Here is a 20,991-nt window from a genome sequence, read left to right on the forward strand (position 1 = left end):
TCCCCCTCCCTTCCTTCCCTCCTCCCTCCTACTCTTTCCCATCTCTCCTTCCTTCCTTTCTTCCTCCCTTCCTTCCCTTCTTTCCTTCCTTCCCCTCCTACTCTTTCCCATTCCCTCCCCTCCCTTCCTTCCTCCCTTCCTTCCCTCCTCCCTTCCTTCCCTCCTACTCTTTCCCATCTCTCCTTCCTTCCTTTCTTCCTTCCCTTCTTTCCTTCCTTCCCCCTCCTACTCTTTCCCATCTCTCCTTCCTTCCTTCCTTCCTTCCTTCCTTCCTCCCTTCCCTCCCTCCTACTCTTTCCCATCTCTCCTTCCTTCCTTCCTTCCTAACAAAGATTTTGTGTTGTTGTTATTTTTCCAGATTGTCACACAGCGTTTGCCTTTCATTCCCTTGACTGATTGAGGAAGTCATTTGGGGAGGTGGTGGTGGTGGGGAAATAAAGAATGAGTTCACAGACATTTTGGCTCCTGGTTCCGCTGTTTTATTTTTTATTTTTTTGGATTTGTACAGCTATATTTTACAGAATGCATTAATGCAGTTTGATGTACCCCGCAAACCCTGTCACCGAGATTGACCGACTGTAACACAAAGTGTATAAAACGAGATCAAATTATTCTTATTATTTCCTTTTGTTTTTAAAAGAACAAAACGGACTTTATTATTTTTCCCCCAACCAGAGTTTTCCCTGACCCACACCTCTTTCACAATTCTTAAACCGTACCAGATTCAGTTTTGTCGAAAAGAAAGGCACTGTGAAAAAAACAAAACCAAAAAAATAATATCCCCAAACAAACATTATACATATATATTTATATTTATATATATATATATATATCTCTATATATATATCTATATACAGACTGGGAAAAAAAAATACACTTTATATTATTTTAAATTCCTTCTGCAGCTTTAATTTTTGTTTTTTAATACACGCTTTTTTTTTGTAAATTGTAAACCTTCACTTGCAAAAAAAATACAAATACAGACTCGATGCTCTTAGACAAAATATTTTCTCACCAAGACGGATGCAGAATATTTTTTTTATATTTTTTTAAAAATATCTTGTTAAGTGCTCCTTTTTTCTTTTTTTTTTTTGCAATGGAGGCTCCCGTCAGCTCTCTGCCTGCAGAGACTAAACACAGAGACTTCAATTGCATTTATACATATACATATATATGTATATATAATATCTTTTAAAGGCACACACACATATATATGTAATATATATATATGCCATTATTTATATATATATATATATATATATATATATATACATACACATATGTGTGTGATATATATATATATATATATATATATATATATATATATATATATATACATATACATATACATATACATATATATATACATACATACATACATACATATGAATATATATTCATCTATTTACAATTCTGCACACAAATTCCTTCACCTTTGGTTAAAAAGTTTGAAAGCTTCCTCCCTTTTCGTATCCCTTATAGTTACAATTTCTTTCTCATGTTGTGAAAAACACACACAGAAACACACCTTTGCATAAAAAGACACACCCTTTGCTCCCGTAAAAATGATGTACATTCCTTAATTCCCCCTCACCCCCCCCCTCCGCGGGGAGTGGGCTGAGGGGAACACGATATTTTTTGACATTCTCCCCGCACGGACATTGTAAGAAAGGTCGCTGACCTCTCTCTTTTGTTTGTACACACACACACACACGCACACGCACGCACAAGTAGTCTGACGGTGAAAGTTTACACAACTTGGGGAGGTGGGGTGTGTGGAAACAAAACCGAACCGACGTAAACCGAACGTAAAACGTGTCCCTGTTTTGCACAAATCCCGTCTTTTCCTTTCGCTCCGGGCTTTCTCGAGGCACTCCAATGTGTGTAACGACAACGACAACACAAACAGCAAGAACGACAACGGGGTTTGGGGTTTGTTTGTTTTTTGTCTTTTGTTTTGTTTTTTTCTCCTAAAGTGATCGAAGCATCCTTTGGACCTCCTCGCACCTGCCCTTTCACGGAAGGAGCCTCTTCTCCTGGGCGACGTCCGCCGTTTTCGTGCCGCTAGTCCTCAACACGCCTTGGAGAGTTCCGGGACAGCGTCGACGGACGACAGGCGGTACTGCACCTTGGTGTTAGTGATGGCGCCGTGTTTCTGCCGGAGGTGCAGCCGGAGTTGGCTCTTGTGTCGGAAGTGCAAGTTGCACTTTTCACACTGGAAGGGAGGGAGGAAAAAAAGAGGCCATTGAAGTCGGTTGCAAGATAGGTAGATAGATGATAGGTACATAATGATGATAGACTACATATATAGATGATAGATGAGAGAGAGAGAGATGATAGATAGATAATAGATAGATGATAGATAGATGATAGGTAGATAGATAGATAGATAGATAGATAGATAGATAGATAGATAGATAGATAGATAGATAGATATGGAGATAGATGATAGGTAGGTAGGTAGGTAGATAGATAGATAGATAGATAGATAGATAGATAGATAGATAGATAGACAGATAGATATATAGAAGATAGATGATAGACAGATGATAAACAGATCGATAGATAGATCGATAGATAGATAGATAGATAGATAGATAGATAGATAGATAGATGATAGATAGATAGATAGATAGATAGATAGAAGATAGATGATCTCTTCTTGAAAGTCTCAAGTGTCTAGATATATCTAAATGTATTACTATGATTAACAGGGTGCAAAGAATATACTGGAATATATAGTTTCCAAGGATTATAAATTCAGAGGATTTACATAATTGATTAAACTGATTAAATCTTATTAACAATTGGTTATATTGGTGTTTATAGAACGTTGAGATATTGAAAATGTGGTGGGCCACTGAGTGATATTTACAATATTAAAATATTAGTGACAACACGGGTTAATAAGTATACTGTGTGAAGAAATGTTATTGATACGACATATATTTTGAGGGGGAAATGCTAAAAAAAAAAACCCCACAAAGAGAGAACAGTATTGTTTAAAGATAATGAGGTGAATAGAGAAAAACCCCAACGAATGGGAAAAAATACAAGAAATAAGTACCAATTGGGAAAATAGTACAGTATTGATCCATAAAAGAATATATTATAATTATAATGAGCATATCAAGGTTAGACATCAGAAGGTTAAAAACTCTGTATATGTAATTGTATTGTCACTGTTGACATTGTGTGAAAAATACATTAATCCAGTCCACAAAAAAATGTTGGTTGTTAAAGGAAAACTACAAATAAAACATTTTTTTTAAAAAAAAAAACCCAAATGTCTCACTTAGCGATGGAAATTTTGGGCTCCATCGCGGTCGTCATTCAAGGATCACCTGTACCTGGCGTGTTCCAGAGTGGGGTCACCAAAAGCCAAGATGGCGGCCACGAGGTCGCAGCTCAAGGTGCCATCTTGATTTTGCAGTCGCAAAGAATGACATGCACACACACACACACACACGGGGAGGTTGTGGTCCCTTTTTGTAAATGGGGTTTGTGCGTGTGCGTTGTGTGGTTGTGCGAACCGACCCAGCAAAGAAGGGAGGTGTTTTTGTCTTTGCTTACATGGTAGGGCTTTTCTCCGGTATGGATTCTCAAGTGACTCTTCAGCGTCTGGAGGTGCCGGAAACGGGTGCCGCAGATCTCGCACGGGTAGGGCTTCTCTCCGGTGTGGATGAGCACGTGCGCCCGGAGGTGGGCCACCTGGGAAAGGCAGAGTCAGGCAGGTGTCCTGGGGGAGGAGGGGGGGCACGGCTCCCCGACCCCTCCCCACCCACGTATTCATTTATTATTTCTATTATTATTTTATTATTATTTTACTTTATTCTTCCTTTCTTATCTGTCTGTATCCATCTGTCTTATCTATCTATCTATCTGTATCTATCTATCTGTCTGTCTGTCTATCTATCTATCTATCTATCTATCTATCATCTAATCTGTCTGTCTGTTTTTATCTATCTGTCTATCTATCTATCTATCTATCTATCTATCTATCTATCTATCTATCTATCTATAATTCTACCTATCATCTATCTACTGTATTTATTATTTATCTATGCATCTGTAATGATTATCATCTATTCATCCGTCCATCCATTTCTTCTATCATCTATCAATCATTTTTTCTATTATCTATTAAGTATCATCAATCAACCATCTACCATATATCTATTGTTTCTATTACAGTATCATCAATCATATCTATGCATCAATATTTATGATCTATCAATATATTATCTCTATCTAATCTGTCTGTGTCTATATCCACCCATCATCTATCTATCTATCTATCTATCTATCTATCTATCTATCTATCTATCTATCTATCTATCATCTATCACCTATCTAATCTGCCTGTCTGTGTCTATATCTATCCAACCATCATCCATCCATCTATCTATCTATATCTATCAATCAGTCTATCATCTATGTTATCTGTCTATCTATCTATCATCTATCTATCTATCTATCTATCTATCTATCTATCTATCTATCTATCTATCTATCTATCTATCTATCTATCTCTGTCATCTATCATTATCACGTACCTATTATCTATCATCTATCAATTATCTCTATCTGCCTATCTCTATGACTATCTATCATCTCCCCCGTCTCTCTCTTCAATCATCTATCATCTCTCTATAATTTAAAAACAATCTATCTCCTTCACATTTCTCTAACTGACAATTTGGGAAGATTCCCTTCATTGGCTCTGTGGCATTTGCTAGCCAGGGTTGGTGAAAAAAGTCAAGATGGCTACCAGGGAAGTGCAGTCCAAACCCTGCAGCGCTCTAACATTTCAAAAGGCCCAGCTCCCATCGCACCCATGGCACCCGCCATCTTGACTTCTTTGACCTGAGGAGGCCGCCACCGCTCCTACCGCCTCTCACGAGGATAGAGGGGGCAACAATCGACACCTGTGTGCCCCAAAAGGTTTAAAGATTTGTTCAGGCGGATCAAAAACCTTTTGACTAACCTGCACGAAGCGGGCTCCGCAAGTTTCACATTTGTAAGGCTTCTCCCCGGAGTGGATCCGCGTATGTGTCTTGAGGTTGGCTGGTCGGTTGAACTGCGCCCCGCAGATGCCGCAACGGTAGGGCTTCTCGCCTGTTTCGACCAACGAAAGGGGCAACGTTTTTAGCACCGCAAAGTTCTTTGCACGCAAACCAACACCAAAGCTTTGAATGCAAAGTTCTTGGTCAAACATTTGAATTTCTACATTCGTGTCTCTGAAACTGGAAGAGGGGTGGGACTTCAGCTCCCAGAATTCCCCAGCCAATATGGAGGAACTTTAAGGTAAATTACATCCACTACGTTCCCTCAATCCACTAATCTAGCTTCTTGGTCCCCAAAAGAGCAGTAAGATTTGTCTAAGACAAGCGTTTCTCAATCTAGACCACTTTAAGAGGAGTGAGACTTCAACTCCCAGAATTCCCCAGCCAGGGAATTCTGGCTGGGGAATTCTGGGAGTTGAAGTCCCACCCCTCTTAAAGTGGTCCAGATTGAGAAAAAAACCCTACAAAACTCACAAATTTGGCATCCCCTTTTAATAACACTTTTTTTTCTCCAAAGTTTAGGCCGTCTAATCCTCACGGGATACCACAAAATTTTGGTTCGCCCCAAGACTACAACCAGGATTCCCAAGGCTTTCCTAGCTGAGGCTGCTGGGAGTTGAAGTCCCACAGGTCCAGATTCCCACCCCACCTCCAGGCCGAGTTGGCCAACGTTTCCACAGGGCGAAACAATTTTGGGTTTTTTTTTTTTTTACAAGCCAACATTTGAGGGTCTCAGGGGTGGGGTTGTCACAGATCACAGAGTGCTTTACAAAACACACGGCTCAGCTCCCCCCCCCCCCCCAAAAGTCATATTCTCCAGGCTGTTTCCAAGGAAGGAGAGGACATTTCCCAGAATCCCCTGCTCAAGACCCAGATCTGACTCCGATGGGGCTGTGAAAAGACCCCTCCCCCAATTCCCAGGAGCAAACTGTCCCCTTTTCTGGCATGCATGAGACGTCCCACGCCCCCCACCTTCCATGTATCAAAGGAGTGGAGTTTGCAACCCACAACGGTGGGATACTGCTTTAGAGGTAGTCCTCGACTTACAACAATGTGTTTAGTGACCATCGGAAGTGACAACGGCACTGAAAAATGGACTTGTGGCTGTTTTTCACACTTTACGACCGTTGCAGCAGTCCTACAACCACGTGGTCAAAATTCGGCAACTGCCTCAGATCTATATTTGAGTCCTGTGCGTAAATGCGCAAAGCTCAGCTGATTTTCACAATTGCCGTACCTCAGCTGAGGTAAAAAAACCCGTTCTGACAGCTTTCCAGCATTGACAGAGGTCTATATTTGAGCACGGCACGCATGCGCGAAGCTTAGCTGATTCGCGCGATTGCCGTGACTCAGCTGAGGTAAAACACAGTTCAGGCAGCTCACCAGCATTGACGGAGATCTGTATTTGAGCCCTGTGCAAACACGCGAAGCTCAGCTGATTTGCGCAATTGCCGCACCTCAGCTGAGGTAAAAAACAGTTCAGGCAGCTCACCAGCGTTGACGGAGATCTGTATTTGAGCCCTGTGCAAACACGTGAAGCTCAGCTGATTTGCGCAATTGCCTCGCCTCAGCTGAGGTAAAAACAGTTCTGACAGCTTTCCAGCATTGACAGAGGTCTATATTTGAGCACAGCACACATGTGTGAAACTTAGCTGATTCGCGTGATTGCCGTGCCTCAGCTGAGGTAAAAACAATTCAGGCAGCTCACCAGCATTGACGGAGATCTGTATTTGAGCCCTGTGCGAACACGCGAAGCTCAGCTGATTTGTGCAATTGCCGCACCTCAGCTGAGGTAAAAAAAGGTTCAGGCAGCTCAGCAGCATTGATGGAGATCTGTATTTGAGCCCTGTGCAAACACGCGAAGCTCAGCCGATTTGTGCAATTGCCGCACCTCAGCTGAGGTAAAAAACAGTTCAGGCAGGTCACCAGTATTTGAGCCTTGTGCGCATGCACGAAGCTCAGCTGATTTGCCTGATTGCTGCACCTCAGCTGAGGTAAAAAAACAAAAAACAGTTCAGGCAGCTCACCAGCATTGACAGAGGTCTGTATTTGAGCCCTGCCCACATGCACAAAGCACGTTAGGTGCACACAGAACCGGTAGGAAAAAATTTGGAAACCCACCACTGTGGGGGACATTGTACCTGTGTGCACGGTTTTGTGACTGGCTAGGTTCCCCTTGTAGCGAAACGAGGCCTGACAACGGTCACACTTGTAGGGTTTGTCACTGTGCGTTTGCAGGGAATGTTTCTTGAACGCGGCCTCTTCCGAAAACGGGCACTGGCACTCTTTGCAGAAAAAGGACCGGGTTTCTGTCGGAGAGGAAGAGGAGGGGGACGCGGGTGAGAATCATGCGGGGAACCGCGCCACACCGGGCCGCCCTCCAACCAGGGCATAGGGTGGCCCCCTCGCCTTGCTGCCAAAGAACAAGCCAGGATTAGCCCGTGTCCGGATTTGCGCCAGAGACCCAAGATCGATCTTGGTTAATCCTGGTTTGTTCAGGATTGCCCGAGGGCAAGGTGCGCCTCTGACCCGCGGACGGCCCATTCACAAACCCGGTTAAGGCGCCATGATGAGAAGGCAGAACATGTTTGTACAGCACCATGTGATGGAACAACCCTCAGCCCCGAATAAATGTTGGGATGTAATATTATTCTAATATAAAATGGAATAGCATACTACAGGTAGTCCTCGAATTCCGACCACAATGTAGCCCGAAAATTCTTTTTGCCAAGCGAGACATTTGTGAAGTGGGTTTCGCTCCATTTTACGACCTCCCTTGCCACCGCTGTTAAGTGAATCATAGCAATTGTTAAAGTTAGAAACAGGGTCGTTAAGCAAATCCAGCTTCTCCGTGGATTTTGCTTGTCAAAAGAGGATCATGTTACCCCCCGCGGGGCACGCTGTGACCCTCATAAATATGAGTCAATTGTGAATTTTGATCACGTGATCCTGGTGATGCTACAAAGGCCACAAGTGTGAAAAACGGCCATAAATCATTACTTTCAGTGCCACTGTATCTTTGAACGGTCACTAAATGAATTGCAGTAAATCAAGGACTACCTTTATAATAATATTTTTCAAGCTACAGCAAAATCATATCGAAAGAAGTAAGATTTTTTTGAATCGAACTTGACAGGTAGTTCTCGACTTATGACCAAAATTGAGTCCAAAATTTCGGTTGCTGAGCAAGACTGTTGTTAAGTGAGTTTCCCCCTTCTTATGAACTTTTCTTGCCACTGTTGTTAAATGAATCCCTGCAGGAGTCAGAAGGTTGCCAAAGGGCATCACACGACCCCAGGATCCTGGAATCGTCATAAATATGAGTTGGGGGCCATTTTATGGCCTTTGTTGCCATGATTGTTAAGTGAATCAAAAAGTCATTAAGTGAACCTGGCAAATGGTGATCACATGGCCCACTTGAATTTCGTTCATGTGACCATGGGGATGCTGCAATGGCCATAAGTGCGAGGCCCAGTCATATGTGCGAGGCCCTGTCATAAGCACGAGATCCAGTCATAAAGCGCTATTTTTCAGTGCCATTGGAACGTCAAACGGTCTTCTAAACAAATGGTTGTGATTCGAGGACTACCTGTATTAAACTGACCCCATCTGCAAAAGACGAGCCTCCCTCCCTCAGCAGAATCTATCTTTAAGCAGGAATAAACATCCGCCTGCTCGGTATATCGAGGCAAGGAGTCAAGACATCCTTTGACAAACCCAAAGACCGCCCCAAAAAGCATCAGGAAACTTTTGTCGACTTACCACAACTGGAATCTGAATATTCAGACTGGGTTTCCCCCATTTCTTCTCCGAAGTTGGATCCAGGGGTATGAAGGCACATTTCCGAATGCTGCGGCGATCGAGAACCGCATGAGCTGCACTTGGACGAATGCAGGTACAACGGGGACTGGTCCTCGCTGCTCCGAGGAGAACCATCAAGTGACCTAAGGAACAAGAAACTGGTTTAAGACTAACCTCCACTGGTGGGAAACTGCCCTTTGATTCGCCAGGGGTTGAGCTAAACCACGGTTTGTTACTCTGATATTGCTCGGCTCGACTATCGCATTTGCCCGGAGCTTCTTCAAGTGTATTTGGCAACCACAGAGGGTCCTTGAGGCCTTGTCCAGGAAGTTAAATCTCTCTCTATAAAAGCGAAATACCCCTCACGCATTATCACAAAATCTCCAGAACCGTCAAGCCTACAAACTTGCAATCTGGCATGTAGGTTCCTCTTGGCTTCTAGGGGCTCAGTAAGAAAGGATTTTTCGAAATGACCCTCAGAGCATTTAGAGTATTTCCTATATTATTATTATTATTATTAACACGCTCTGATGCTAAGGAGTTCTACTCCCCCTCCCCACCTGGAAAGAAATCTCTTCCAAAGGCAAAACACAAGCAGAGGAGAGGAGTTTCAGTTTCACCAAACAGCTTTAGTACAGAATAGTTGAGCTAAGCCATGCCCAGGCTCCTTGTTGTCTCCTTCTTGCTCACACAGCAAATACTGTTTCAGTTTCCAAACAGCCCTCCACTCTCTCACATACTGACAGGACGCTAGCCAGATGAACACCAATCGATGCTGGTAGGCAGAGGCAGAATTTCCCCCCCCCCCTTATTTTCCTCCCCAAAAACTAGGCCTACTACATAATTTTGTAGCGAAGCTCGTAGATAAATATTTTCAAATGTCTCCGTTTTACAGGTAGTCCTTAACTTACGACCACAATTTCTCCTGCTAAGCGAGAACAGTTGTTAAGTGAATTTTAACCCATTTTACAACCTTTCTTGCCACTGTTGTTAAGCGAATCGCTGCAGTTGTTAAGTGAGTAGCACAGTTGTTAAATGAATCTGATTTTCCCAGTGACTTTGCTTGTCAGAAGGGCGCAAAAAGGATCACACAACACTGCAACCGTCGTAAATGTAAGCCAGTTACCAAGCGTCTGAATTTTGACCACAGGGTCGTAAGTGTGAAAAACCCTCATAAGTCACATTTTCAGTGCCGCTGTAACTTTGAATGGTCACTAAATGAATCATTGTAAGTCAAGGACCACCTGTAGCACAGGGAGTATCGATAGATGTAACCAAACTCCTTGGGTTCCCCAATCTTTTTTAAGATAAAGGGAACCCCAAGAATGTTTGAGAATTGTTGAGTTGCACCATAAACCAAGATGCACAAACCAATATTTGTCCCGTTACTTAGGTTTGTATCCCTGTTAATCAAACTGCCTGAAGTGTAGATTTAGCAATAGGTTGCCAGTTGCTTATGTGCATCCCATACACCCCAAATTAACCCAGTTACTACAAACAACATTGTATGCCGAACCCTAAACCCAGTAAACACAGCCGAGTTCACACAACTCCTAAACCTAGGTTCCCACAATGCTAAAACTCACTTAGCATCTCACACAAATACAGGGATTTGCTCTCTAGCTGACACGGGGAGACAGGGGTGTTGTGAGAATACAATTATAGCATAATGGGGGGACTTCTGGCCTGCTTCTCAACAGCCAGAGAAAACAAAAAATTCATGGAGCTAGCAAAACCTGGAAGATTTTTCCCCTCGCGATTTACTCCTAGCTAGAATTTAACCAAGTTTATAAGGTTACAAGTACATTGAAAGTTAAGGACAATTGAATTGGCTTCCCCATTGAGTTTCCTTGTGAGAATCCGGCACTGCATAGAAAACCAACCAACCAACCAACCTCCCTCCCTTCCTCCCTCCCTCCCTTCTCTTCCTTCCTTCCTTTCCTTCCTTCCTTCCCTCTCTCTTTCCCTCCCTCCCTTTTCTTCCCTTCCTTGCTGGCAGATAAGTGATTTTTGGTGTGAAGACTGAGTAAGGGATTACTAGAATGCCTGGGAAACTGTCACGGAACATCAAAGCTGAATATCCTGCGATTGCGGAAACAGCCCAGTTGGGTAGCAACTGCCAGTAGCACCAACGCAACCACAAGTTCTCCAAATGTCATCCCCTCAGAAATTATGGATCCCAGGTTTTGAACGTATTCTGAAAACTGGTGCATTTGAGGTACCTTGTTGCTTTATGACCCCACCGTTTCACCCAGTTAAAAGGTCACAACAAGAGTTTCGCGGGTGTATAGATTACATTGACCCTCAAGTAAAGCACTCCTGGAGGATACGGGGTTGGGAAGAGATGTTTGGATTGAATAAATTCAGCATTTTCCCAACCTCAGCCACTCGAAAACCTGCGGACTTCTCCTCCTAAAATGGTAGCTGGCTGGGGAATTCTGGGAGTTGAAGTCCACCCATGTTGAAGTCGTTAAAGCTGCAAAATACGGCCCTAACTCATAATATCTTTTAGCATCCAGTGGGCAGTACGACCAGACCAGGTGAGAATTTGGAGGAGACACCACTAGTAACATCCACATCTACACATACGTACACACCGACACGCCCACCCACTACTGACACAAGAAGTAAGAGGGCCTCCATACCTGTTAAGAATATTGTTTAGGCGGCTCGCTTGCGGAATAGTTGAGTCTTCCCCATTGATGTTGAGCTTGGTTGGAGACTGCACATCCATGTTCTCAGGCTCCAGGGACTGCTGGCACGTCAACGAGGGGACGTACGGCTGTGGGGAGAGCGTCCCAGCCTCGGTGTGTTCGGGCCCTTCCTCCTTGGCATTCTGGTTGAGCGAATTGAGCACGATAAACTTGTACTTCTTCCAGTTGCACGCCTTGGGATCGGTGGGACTCTTCGCCGACGCGGCACTCGGGCTGATACAGGCGGTCTTACTGCTGCTGGACTCGGTGGGCGAGTTGGGTTGGCAGTCCGACTTTTGCGGGCTCTGAGGGCTGGTCACCACTTTCCGGTTCAGGGGTGCGTTAGTGGCCTCGAAGCGTTGGGTCCTCTTGGCTTCAGCAGCGGGCCTCTCTTCTTCCTTGCTTGTTTTGTTGGTCGCAAAATAGGCGTTGCTGTGAGTCAGAGAGGGTGCCAGGTCAGGACCCGTAGCAGCGCCGTAGCGGATATCTGTTTTGTTCTCCTCGGCCGTCTCTTCCTTCGGAGAGTAGACGGCGGGGCGGCACAGGCTGGGTGAGATATTAGCCACCGCCCTGGCAAACTCGGCGGCGCTACCCCGGGACATGCTGCAGGGCGGCGCGCGTTCTCGTGAAAAGGGGTGCCCTCTCGACGCCTCCGAGACGGACATCCTTGCGTCTCGTAGTTCTTCGTCCGAGTAGAGGTACCCGCCGATGGGCACAGTGTTGTAGCTAGTGTAGGAAATGGGGGATCCCGACATGCTGTTGTACAAGCCGGGCATGAAGGCTCGCCCGTCGCAAACGGGACCGTTCCGAAGAGGTAAGCTGCTTTCCGAGATATCTCGGCTCCTGTAAGCCATCATGTTTGGTTGGCTGAGCATCTGGTTGGCTAAAATGTCTTCCCGGGAGGTCTTGGCAGCCGAGACCATTTCCGTTTCGCTGAGGAAAAAGGGAGATTACAATGCAGGTAAGTTCTTCGACGTACGACTGTCACTGAGCCCGACACTTCCACTACTAAGGAAAATCGTTACGAAGTGAATTTTGCCCCGTTTTAGGATCTTTACTGCCCCAGTTGCACACGGGGCTGCAGGGAGGGCTACTAGGCCCCAAATGAGGCGACTGAACAGAACTAGCAGAGTGTTTGCTGGCTGGATGCTCTTCCTGTCACCGGTGTGGAGTTTTTTTTTTCAGCCGATATATTCCCATTGTGCCCACAGAGACAGAAATATCTGCCTCTACATGGGATCGAACCCACAGCCTCTGGATTGTGAGGCGAGAACGCCACCTCTACCTCTTGTGAAACACTGCCTTAAGTTGCTAGGAATTAATCCTAGAAGCTCTTTCTCTCGGAAATGGGTGAAGAAGACAACTGGGTCTCTTCTTGGGCAAGAAATCTTCAGAAATATACGGGGTGCCACATTCGAATCCTACCTTGGGTCCGTCCCTGCCACCACCCCGAGCCTCACCTGGAGTTCAGGAGCCTCCGGCAGGTGTCCACCACGTGTTCCATCTGCAGGTAGAGGGCTGTGGCCATCACAGCCAGGATGTTACTTTCTCGCAGGTTCAGACGAGAGGTGTACATAAAATCCAGGAGGATCCCGAATCCTTCGGGACTGATCTCCGGGTCTAAGTTCAGGACGGATAGATTGCACTTGAGCTGGTCGGTGAAGATGCTGTAGAAAAGGCCGCTACGGAGAAGGGAAAGAGACAATTCTGGTCAAGGGTGATGAGATTCCCAAGAAAGGGTGCCAAGAAGAGCAACCAGGATGATGAGGGGACGATTGGAGGCTGAAACATACGATGGACGGTTGCAGGAACCGGGCCTGGCTAGTCTAGGGAAGAGAAGGACCAGGGGAGACAGGAGAGCATCTTCCAATATTTGAGGGGCTGCCCCAGAGAGGAGGAGGGAGGGGTCAAGCTATTTTCTAAAGCAAAAGAAAGAAAGAAAGAAAGAAAGAAAGAAAGAAAGGAAGGAAGGAAGGAAGGAAGGAAGGAAGGAAGGAAGGAAGAAAGAAAGAAAGAAAGAAAGAAAGAAAGAAAGAAAGAAAGAAAGAAAGAAAGAGAGAGAGAAAGAAAAGGGAAAGAAAGACAGACAGAAAGAAAGATGAGGGAGAGAAAGAAAGATGAGAGAGAAAGAGAAAGAAAGAAAGATGAAACAGAGAGAGAAAGAAAGAAAGAAAGAAAGAAAGAAAGAAAGAAAGAAAGAAAGAAAGAAAGAAAGAAAGAAAGAAGAAAAAGAGAGAAAAGGGAAAGAAAGACAGATAGAAAGAAAGATGAGAGAGAGAAAGAAAGATGAGAGAGAAAGAGAGAAAGAAAGAAAGATGAAACAGAGAGAGAAAGAAAGAAAGAAAGAAAGAAAGAAAGAAAAGAAAGAAAGAAGAAAAAAGAGAAAAGGGAAAGAAAGACAGATAGAAAGAAAGATGAGAGAGAGAAAAGAAAGATGAGAGAGAAAGAGAGAAAGAAAGAAAGATGAAACAGAGAGAGAAAGAAAGAAAGAAAGAAAGATGAGAGAGAGAAAGAAAGATGAGAGAGAAAGAGAGAAAGAAAGAAAGATGAAACAGAGAGAGAAAGAAAGAAAGAAAGAAAGAAAGAAAGAAAGAAAGAAAGAAAGAAAGAAAGAAAGAAAGAAAGAAAGAAAGAAAGACATCTGAGCAAACCATGGATGGACAGAAGACACGTCTAGTTTAAGGAAAAGGAGGACAGGGTGACATGATAGCAGTCTTCCAACATTTGAGGGGCTGCCCCAAAGAAGAGGTTGAGACTTCAGAAGTTGTGGTGACTTTTAAGAAGAAATTGAACAACCTTTTGTCTGAAATGGTACAGGCTCTCTTGCTCAAACAGGCGGCTGGACTAGAAGACCCCAAGGCACAGGAGACAACTCCAATATTTCATCAAGTGGAAGGGCTACAGCCCTTATCAGAGGCATCTTGGGTAAAGAGTAGGGACATGCAAGCCTTGTGGGCAAGGTTCCATGCAGAAAATCCAACCAAGCCTGGGGAGTCCTATACCTGCCGTAAATGTGTTTTCTTTTTGTTTTGTACGCTTTAAGAAGTGAGGGGAGCCAAATGTCAACTCAGAAATATTTCTCTGGTCTTTTTAGAGTTACAAGCAGAAAGGGAGGGGGAAGCAGTGCATTCCTTAAATGCTCCAGATAATTGCTAGAAAGCCGGAGCTGCTGGCACACAAGATTATTACTGGAGAGCCTGATTGATGACTCTTGGCTATGGATGCGTCTCATTGGAGAATATACATCCAGGGTATGGGGGGAAGACCAGGGTCAAGGAAATGAATGGTGTGTCTCAGAATCGGATGCACCCAGGTAACGCCGACATGGTCACTCCTAATAAATCTTCTTTAAACTCTTGAGAGATGTGGCTAGAGACTTGTGATTTGAATGGGGGTTGATTTGTTGGAGCCCTGATAGTACCACTAAATAGGGACAGCACACAGCCTTAGGGTCGCCCCAGTTCTGCGACGCTGCTCAGTTGGCTACAACATCCCAGGGTGGAAAATTTTGGGGTGGGGTTGGAGGGGTATGGGTCCCGCCTCACCTGCAGGCCATCAAGACCGTTTTGTGGGCCCGGAATTGCTCCCGGCTGACGAGAATGACTACGTCGGTGAGGACGTCCCTGCTCCGAAGGCGGTTGAGATTCAGCAGAACGTCGCTGGCGTGTCGGGTGAACTGGATGCAGCTGTCCGCCGGCGAGGCCATCTTGGGCGTGTCCTGCGGGGCAGGGAGGAAGGGGAGGAGGAGATCTTGAGTATCCTTTGAGTATCCAGGAAGAGACTGAGCACCCTGCCCCCCACCCAGTCAGAAATGGTGTAGGGAGGGCAAAAACGGCCTCCCTCAGCTCCGGAGGCTCCAGGGAAAAGCTCCCAGGAGTCCCAACGCGGCTTATTTTGGATCCCAAGGAAGTGTACAGAGGCTCGGGAGAAAGAAAGAAAGAAAGAAAGAAAGAAAGAAAGAAAGAAAGAAAGAAAGAAAGAAAGAAAGGAGGAGGGAGGGAGGGAGGGAGGGAGGGAGGGAGGGAGGGAGGGAGGGAGGGAGGAGGGGAAAGGAAGGAAGAAAGAAGGAAGGGAATGAAGAAGGGAAAGGAAAGAAAGAGAAAGAAAGTGAGAGAAGGAAGAATGGAAGGAAGGGAATGAAGACAGGAAAGAAGAAAGACAGAAAAGAAAGAAAGAGAGAGAGAGAGAGAGAGAGAAAGAAAGAAAGAAAGAAAGAAAGAAAGAAAGAAAGAAAGAAAGAAAGAAAGAAAGAAAAGAAGGAAAGGAAGGAAGGAAGGAAGGAAGGAAGGAAGGAAGGAAGGATGAAAGGAAGGGCATGAAGAAAGGAAAGAAAGACAGGAAGAAAGAAAGAGAAAAAAAGAAAGAAAGAGAAGGAGGGAGGGAAGGACGAAAGGAAGGGAATGAAGACAGGAAAGAAGAAAGACAGAAAAGAAGAAAGAAAGAAAGAAAGAAAGAAAGAAAGAAAGAAAGGAAGGAAGGAAGGAGAGAGAGGGATGGAGGAAAAGAAGAGAGAAGAAGGAAGGAAGGGAATGAAGAAAGGAAAGAAAGACAAGAAGAAAGAGAAAGAAAGAAAGAAAGAAAGGAGGGAAGGAAGGAAGAAGGAAGGAAGGGATGAAGAAGGGAAAGGAAAGAAAAGAAAGAAAGAAAGAAAGAAAGAAAGAAAGAAAGAAAGAAAGAAAGAAAGAAAGAAAGACGAAAGGAAGAGCATGAAGAAAGGAAAGAAAGACAGGAAGAAAGAGAAAGAAAGAAAGAAAGGAGGGAGGGAGAAAATGGGAAAGAAAGAAGGAAGAGAGGAAGGAAGGAAGAAAAAAAGAAAGAGGAAAGAAGACGGAAGGGAATGAAGAAAGGAAGAAAAGAGGCTCAGGGAGGGCAAAAAAAACGGGCCTCCCGGAAGTTTGGGAAGGCCGGAAATGGGCCCATTTCCAGCTTCTGGAGAGCCTCCGGAGCCCGGGGAGGCCAAACATGATCCCACCCCCCCCGGTGGCGAGGAGTCCGAATAGGCCACGCCCCCCATGGCCACGCCCACCCAGCCCCTGGGCAGAGAACCAGTAGCTAAATTTTTTGAAGGCCACCCCTGGTTGCAGAGGGTTTGGTCCGTGCCCCGCTGGTGCCCACCTGAATGCGGTTCCCAGCTGCGTCTAATGAACGATTCCACGGGGCAGGATTGGCGACGTGGCTGGCAAACCATGGAATGGCAAGAACATCCCTCGGGCTTCGAATCACAGTCCCAGCGATCTTTTCGGACCTGCACGGATTAGAAAAAGCAGAGACGGGGGGGGAAAAGTGGTCAGAAATGAGCCGCGTTAAGACCTGCTCAAAACTTAATTTTACTAATGGTTTAAATCAGGGGGTCTCCAACCTTGGCAGCTTTAAGCCTGGAGGACTTCAAGTCCCAGAATCCCTCAGCCAGCAAAGCTTGTGGCCTTCAACCCCCAGAATCCCTCAGCCGGCAAAGCTTGTGGCCTTCAATTCCCCGCAATCCCTCAGCCGGCAAAGCTTGTGGACTTCAACCCACAGAATCCCTCAGCCAGCAAAGCTTGCGGACTTCAACTCCCAGAATCCCTCAGCCGGCAAAGCTTGTGGACTTCAACTCCCAGAATCCCTCAGCCGGCAAAGCTTGTGGACTTCAACCCCCAGAATCCCTCAGCCGGCAAAGCTTGTGGCCTTTAACTCCCAGAATCCCTCAGCCAGCAAAGCTTGCAGCCTTCAACTCCCAGAATCCCTCAGCCGGCAAAGCTTGTGGACTTCAACCCCCAGAATCCCTCAGCCGGCAAAGCTTGTGGACTTCAACTCCCAGAATCCCTCAGCCGGCAAAGCTTGTGGACTTCAACTCCCAGAATCCCTCAGCCGGCAAAGCTTGGGACTTCAACTCCCAGAATCCCTCAGCCGGCAAAGCTTGTGGACTTCAACTCCCAGAATCCCTCAGCCGGCAAAGCTTGTGGACTTCAACTCCCAGAATCCATCAGCCGGCAAAGCTTGCGGCCTTCAACTCCCAGAATCCCTCAGCCGGCAAACTTGTGGACTTCAACTCTCAGAATCCCTCAGCCGGCAAAGCTTGAGGACTTCAACTCCCAGAATCCCTCAGCCGGCAAAGCTTGTGGACTTCAACTCCCAGAATCCATCAGCCGGCAAAGCTTGCGGACTTCAACTCCCAGAATCCCTCAGCCGGCAAAGCTTGTGGACTTCAACTCCCAGAATCCCTCAGCCGGCAAAGCTTGTGGACTTCAACCCCAGAATCCCTCAGCCGGCAAAGCTTGTGGACTTCAACTCCCAGAATCCATCAGCCGGCAAAGCTTGCGGCCTTCAACTCCCAGAATCCCTCAGCCGGCAAACTTGTGGACTTCAACTCTCAGAATCCCTCAGCCGGCAAAGCTTGAGGACTTCAACTCCCAGAATCCCTTAGCCAGCAAAGCTTGTGGACTTCAACTCCCAGAATCCATCAGCCGGCAAAGCTTGCGGACTTCAACTCCCAGAATCCCTCAGCCGGCAAAGCTTGTGGACTTCAACTCCCAGAATCCCTCAGCTGGCAAAGCTTGCGGCCTTCAACTCCCAGAATCCCTCAGCCGGCAAAGCTTGCGGACTTCAACCCCCAGAATCCTTCAGCCGGCAAAGCTTGTGGACTTCAACTCCCAGAATCCCTCAGCCGGCAAAGCTTGCGGCCTTCAACTCCCAGATTTGAACTAAATTAAAATGGAGAGATTGCAGAGGAAGGGATCACAAGAGATGAAGCAGAGCCGGCTGGGGAATTCTGGGAGTCAAAGTCCTCCAGGCTTAAAGTGGCCAAGACTGGAGACCCCTGATTTTAAATAATAAAAGTGGAATTAAAAAACAGGGGAACAAAATAAAGAACATACGCTAAAAGGGATAAGTAAATGTTTTGACTCATATGTTGAATATTATGATGTTAATAGTGTAAAATTAATACGCGGAATATTATTATGGTCAAGGTTGCAGAATCAATATTTGTGTAACGAAGGAGGTTGTAATTTTGATTATTATTTGACAAAGATATTTGTACCCAGACAATACACTGTTCAACCAAAGATGGAACGATTATATTAAAAATAACAAAATTATTGCAAAAAGAACCCTTTGATATTTGTTTTGGAAAAAGCAGCTTCACGGCTCAATGCAGTCGCTATCCAATGCATGGCATGGTCATTAAGTGAATCCATCCCCCTTCATTGACTCTGCGTGTCAGAGCCAGCCGGGGGGGGCACAAACCGAAATCACTTGACTCCCCCTGCCAACATCAGAATTACACGCCAGTTGCCAAGCCCTCGAAGTCTGATCACGTGATGGTGGGGAAATGCTGTGATGGTCGTAAGAGCGAGGATTGGTCATAAGTTGCTGGTTTTCAGTGTTGTTGTAACTTTAAACAGTCGGTAAATGAATAGTTGTAAAGAGAGTATTCCCTGTAGACCAATGTTAGGCCCAAATCTCTGCACTAGAATGGCAAGATTTGAGAGAAATGGACAGTTGAGAAATATCAAGAAAGAAAGAAAGAAAGAAAGAAAGAAAGAAAGAAAGAAAGAAAGAAAGAAAGAAAGAAAGAAAGAAAGAGGGATGGATGGAAGGGAATGAAGGAAGAAAAGAAAGACAGGAAGAAAGAAAAAGAAAGAAAGAAAGAAGGGAGGGAGGGAAGGAAGAAAGAAAGAAAAAGAAAGAGGAAAGAAGGGAAGGAAGAAAGGAAGGAAGGAAGAAGGAAAGAAAGAAAGAAAGAAAGAAAGAAAGAAAGAAAGAAAGAAAGAAAGAAAGAAAGAAAGAAAGAGGGAGGGATGGATGGAAGGGAATGAAGGAAGAAAAGAAAGACAGGAAGAAAGAAAAAGAAAGAAAGAAAGAAGGGAGGGAGGGAAGGAAGAAAGAAAGAAAAAAGAAAGAGGAAAGAAGGGAAGGAAGAAAGGAAGGAAGGAAGAAGGAAAGAAAGAAAGAAAGAAAGAAAGAAAGAAAGAAAGAAAGAAAGAAAGAAAGAAAGAAAGAAAGAGGGAGGGATGGATGGAAGGGAATGAAGGAAGAAAAGAAAGACAGGAAGAAAGAAAAAGAAAGAAAGAAAGAAGGGAGGGAAGGAAGAAAGAAAGAAAAAGAAAGAGGAAAGAAGGGAAGGAAGAAAGGAAGGAAGGAAGAAGGAAGGAAAGAAAGAAAGAAAGAAAGAAAGAAGGATGGATGGATGGATGGATGGATGGGAAGGAAGGAAGGAAAGAAAGACAGGAAGAAAGAAAAAAAAGAAGAAGGAGGGAGGGAAGGAAGAAAGAAAGAAAAATGAAAGAGGAAAGAAGAAGGGAATGAAGAAAGAAAGAAAGAAAGAAAGAAAGAAAGAAAAGGATGGATGGATGGATGGATGGATGGATGGATGGAAGGGAATGAAGGAAGGAAAGAAAGACAGGAAGAAAGAAAAAGAAAGAAAGAAGGGAGGGAGGGAAGGAAGAAAGAAAGAAAAATGAAAGAGGAAAGAAGAAGGGAATGAAGAAAGAAAGAAAGAAAGAAAGAAAGAAAGAAAGAAAGAAAGAAAGAAAGAAAAGGGTGGATGGATAGATGGATGGATGGAAGGGAATGAAGGAAGGAAAGAAAGACAGGAAGAAAGAAAAAGAAAGAAAGAAGGGAGGGAGGGAGGGAAGGAAGAAAGAAAGAAAAAAGAAAGAGGAAAGAAGAAGGGAACGAAGAAAGGAAGAAAGAAGGAAAGAAAGAACAGACTTCAGCTCCCAGGATTTCCCAGCCAACGTGAGTGGAGTTCTGAAAGAGTATAGGATAGGGTCTCCTGCTGAACAGCGGGCTGGACTAGAAGACCTTCAAGGGCCCTCCCAGCTCTCTAATTCGGCATTTCCAACGACTGTCCATTGCAGACGAAGTCTTTCCTTTTTTCTAGCCAACTTCCCACCCCAAATAATTATTGCTTCCCCACCCACCCCTGCATGTGCGCTTTTCGCACCCAGGACCAACTTATCCTATTCGACTTCAATGGTGTTAAGAATTGAACTTTAAAAACGCGTCGGCAAAGCGGGAGCTGCCTCCCGCTGGGCTGCAGTGATGCTCCTGTCCACAAGAGGGCGCCCCTGCATAAACAGCAGTAATATAAATCAGGGATCTTCAACCTTGGGAACTTTAAGACTTGTGGACTTCAACTCCCAGAGTTCCTCAGCCAGCAAAGCTGGCTGAGGAACTCTGGGAGTTGAAGTCCACAAGTCTTAAAGTTCCCAAGGTTGGAGACCCTGATATAAATTAAATTATCTGTGCCGCTTTATTCCAGGAAAATGGGGATCGGAGGCCCACCAAATCGAATTTTTTTTTAAAAAGTGTTGCTTCACTGAACCCCTGCAGCGATCCACTTAACAACGGGTGGCCAGAAAAGTCCTAGAATGGGCTCCCAACTCCCTTCCATCAGAATGGAGCTTGGAAGGGACCTCGGAGGTCTTCTAGTCGAGCCCCCTGCTCAA

At 45.1% G+C, this 20,991-nt stretch overlaps 1 protein-coding gene across 3 annotated transcripts in view; it reads right to left on the reverse strand.

Annotated features, from left to right (window-relative positions):
* Nucleotides 1-456: 456 nt before the first annotated feature.
* The window catches only part of BCL6 (BCL6 transcription repressor), a 32,831-nt gene continuing 12,296 nt past the window's right edge, over nucleotides 457-20,991 (reverse strand). For 2 of the 3 annotated variants that reach the window (XM_087933712.1, XM_087933713.1), the window contains 9 exons: nucleotides 16,676-16,805; nucleotides 15,106-15,278; nucleotides 13,021-13,242; nucleotides 11,513-12,493; nucleotides 8,829-9,010; nucleotides 7,208-7,375; nucleotides 4,988-5,118; nucleotides 3,574-3,711; nucleotides 457-2,215 (listed from right to left, as the gene is read on the reverse strand). In XM_087933712.1, coding sequence (XP_087789838.1) covers nucleotides 2,072-2,215; nucleotides 3,574-3,711; nucleotides 4,988-5,118; nucleotides 7,208-7,375; nucleotides 8,829-9,010; nucleotides 11,513-12,493; nucleotides 13,021-13,242; nucleotides 15,106-15,266 — 2,127 coding nt within the window. In that variant the 5' untranslated portion in view covers nucleotides 15,267-15,278; nucleotides 16,676-16,805 and the 3' untranslated portion in view covers nucleotides 457-2,071. The remainder of the gene's footprint in view (nucleotides 2,216-3,573; nucleotides 3,712-4,987; nucleotides 5,119-7,207; nucleotides 7,376-8,828; nucleotides 9,011-11,512; nucleotides 12,494-13,020; nucleotides 13,243-15,105; nucleotides 15,279-16,675; nucleotides 16,806-20,991) is intronic. The other variant, XM_087933714.1, reaches the window with a different exon arrangement.

Source organism: Pseudonaja textilis, chromosome 4, assembly GCF_049901715.1.
Source record: "Pseudonaja textilis isolate UNSWEBS1 chromosome 4, rPseTex1.2, whole genome shotgun sequence".
NCBI lineage: Eukaryota > Metazoa > Chordata > Lepidosauria > Squamata > Elapidae > Pseudonaja > Pseudonaja textilis.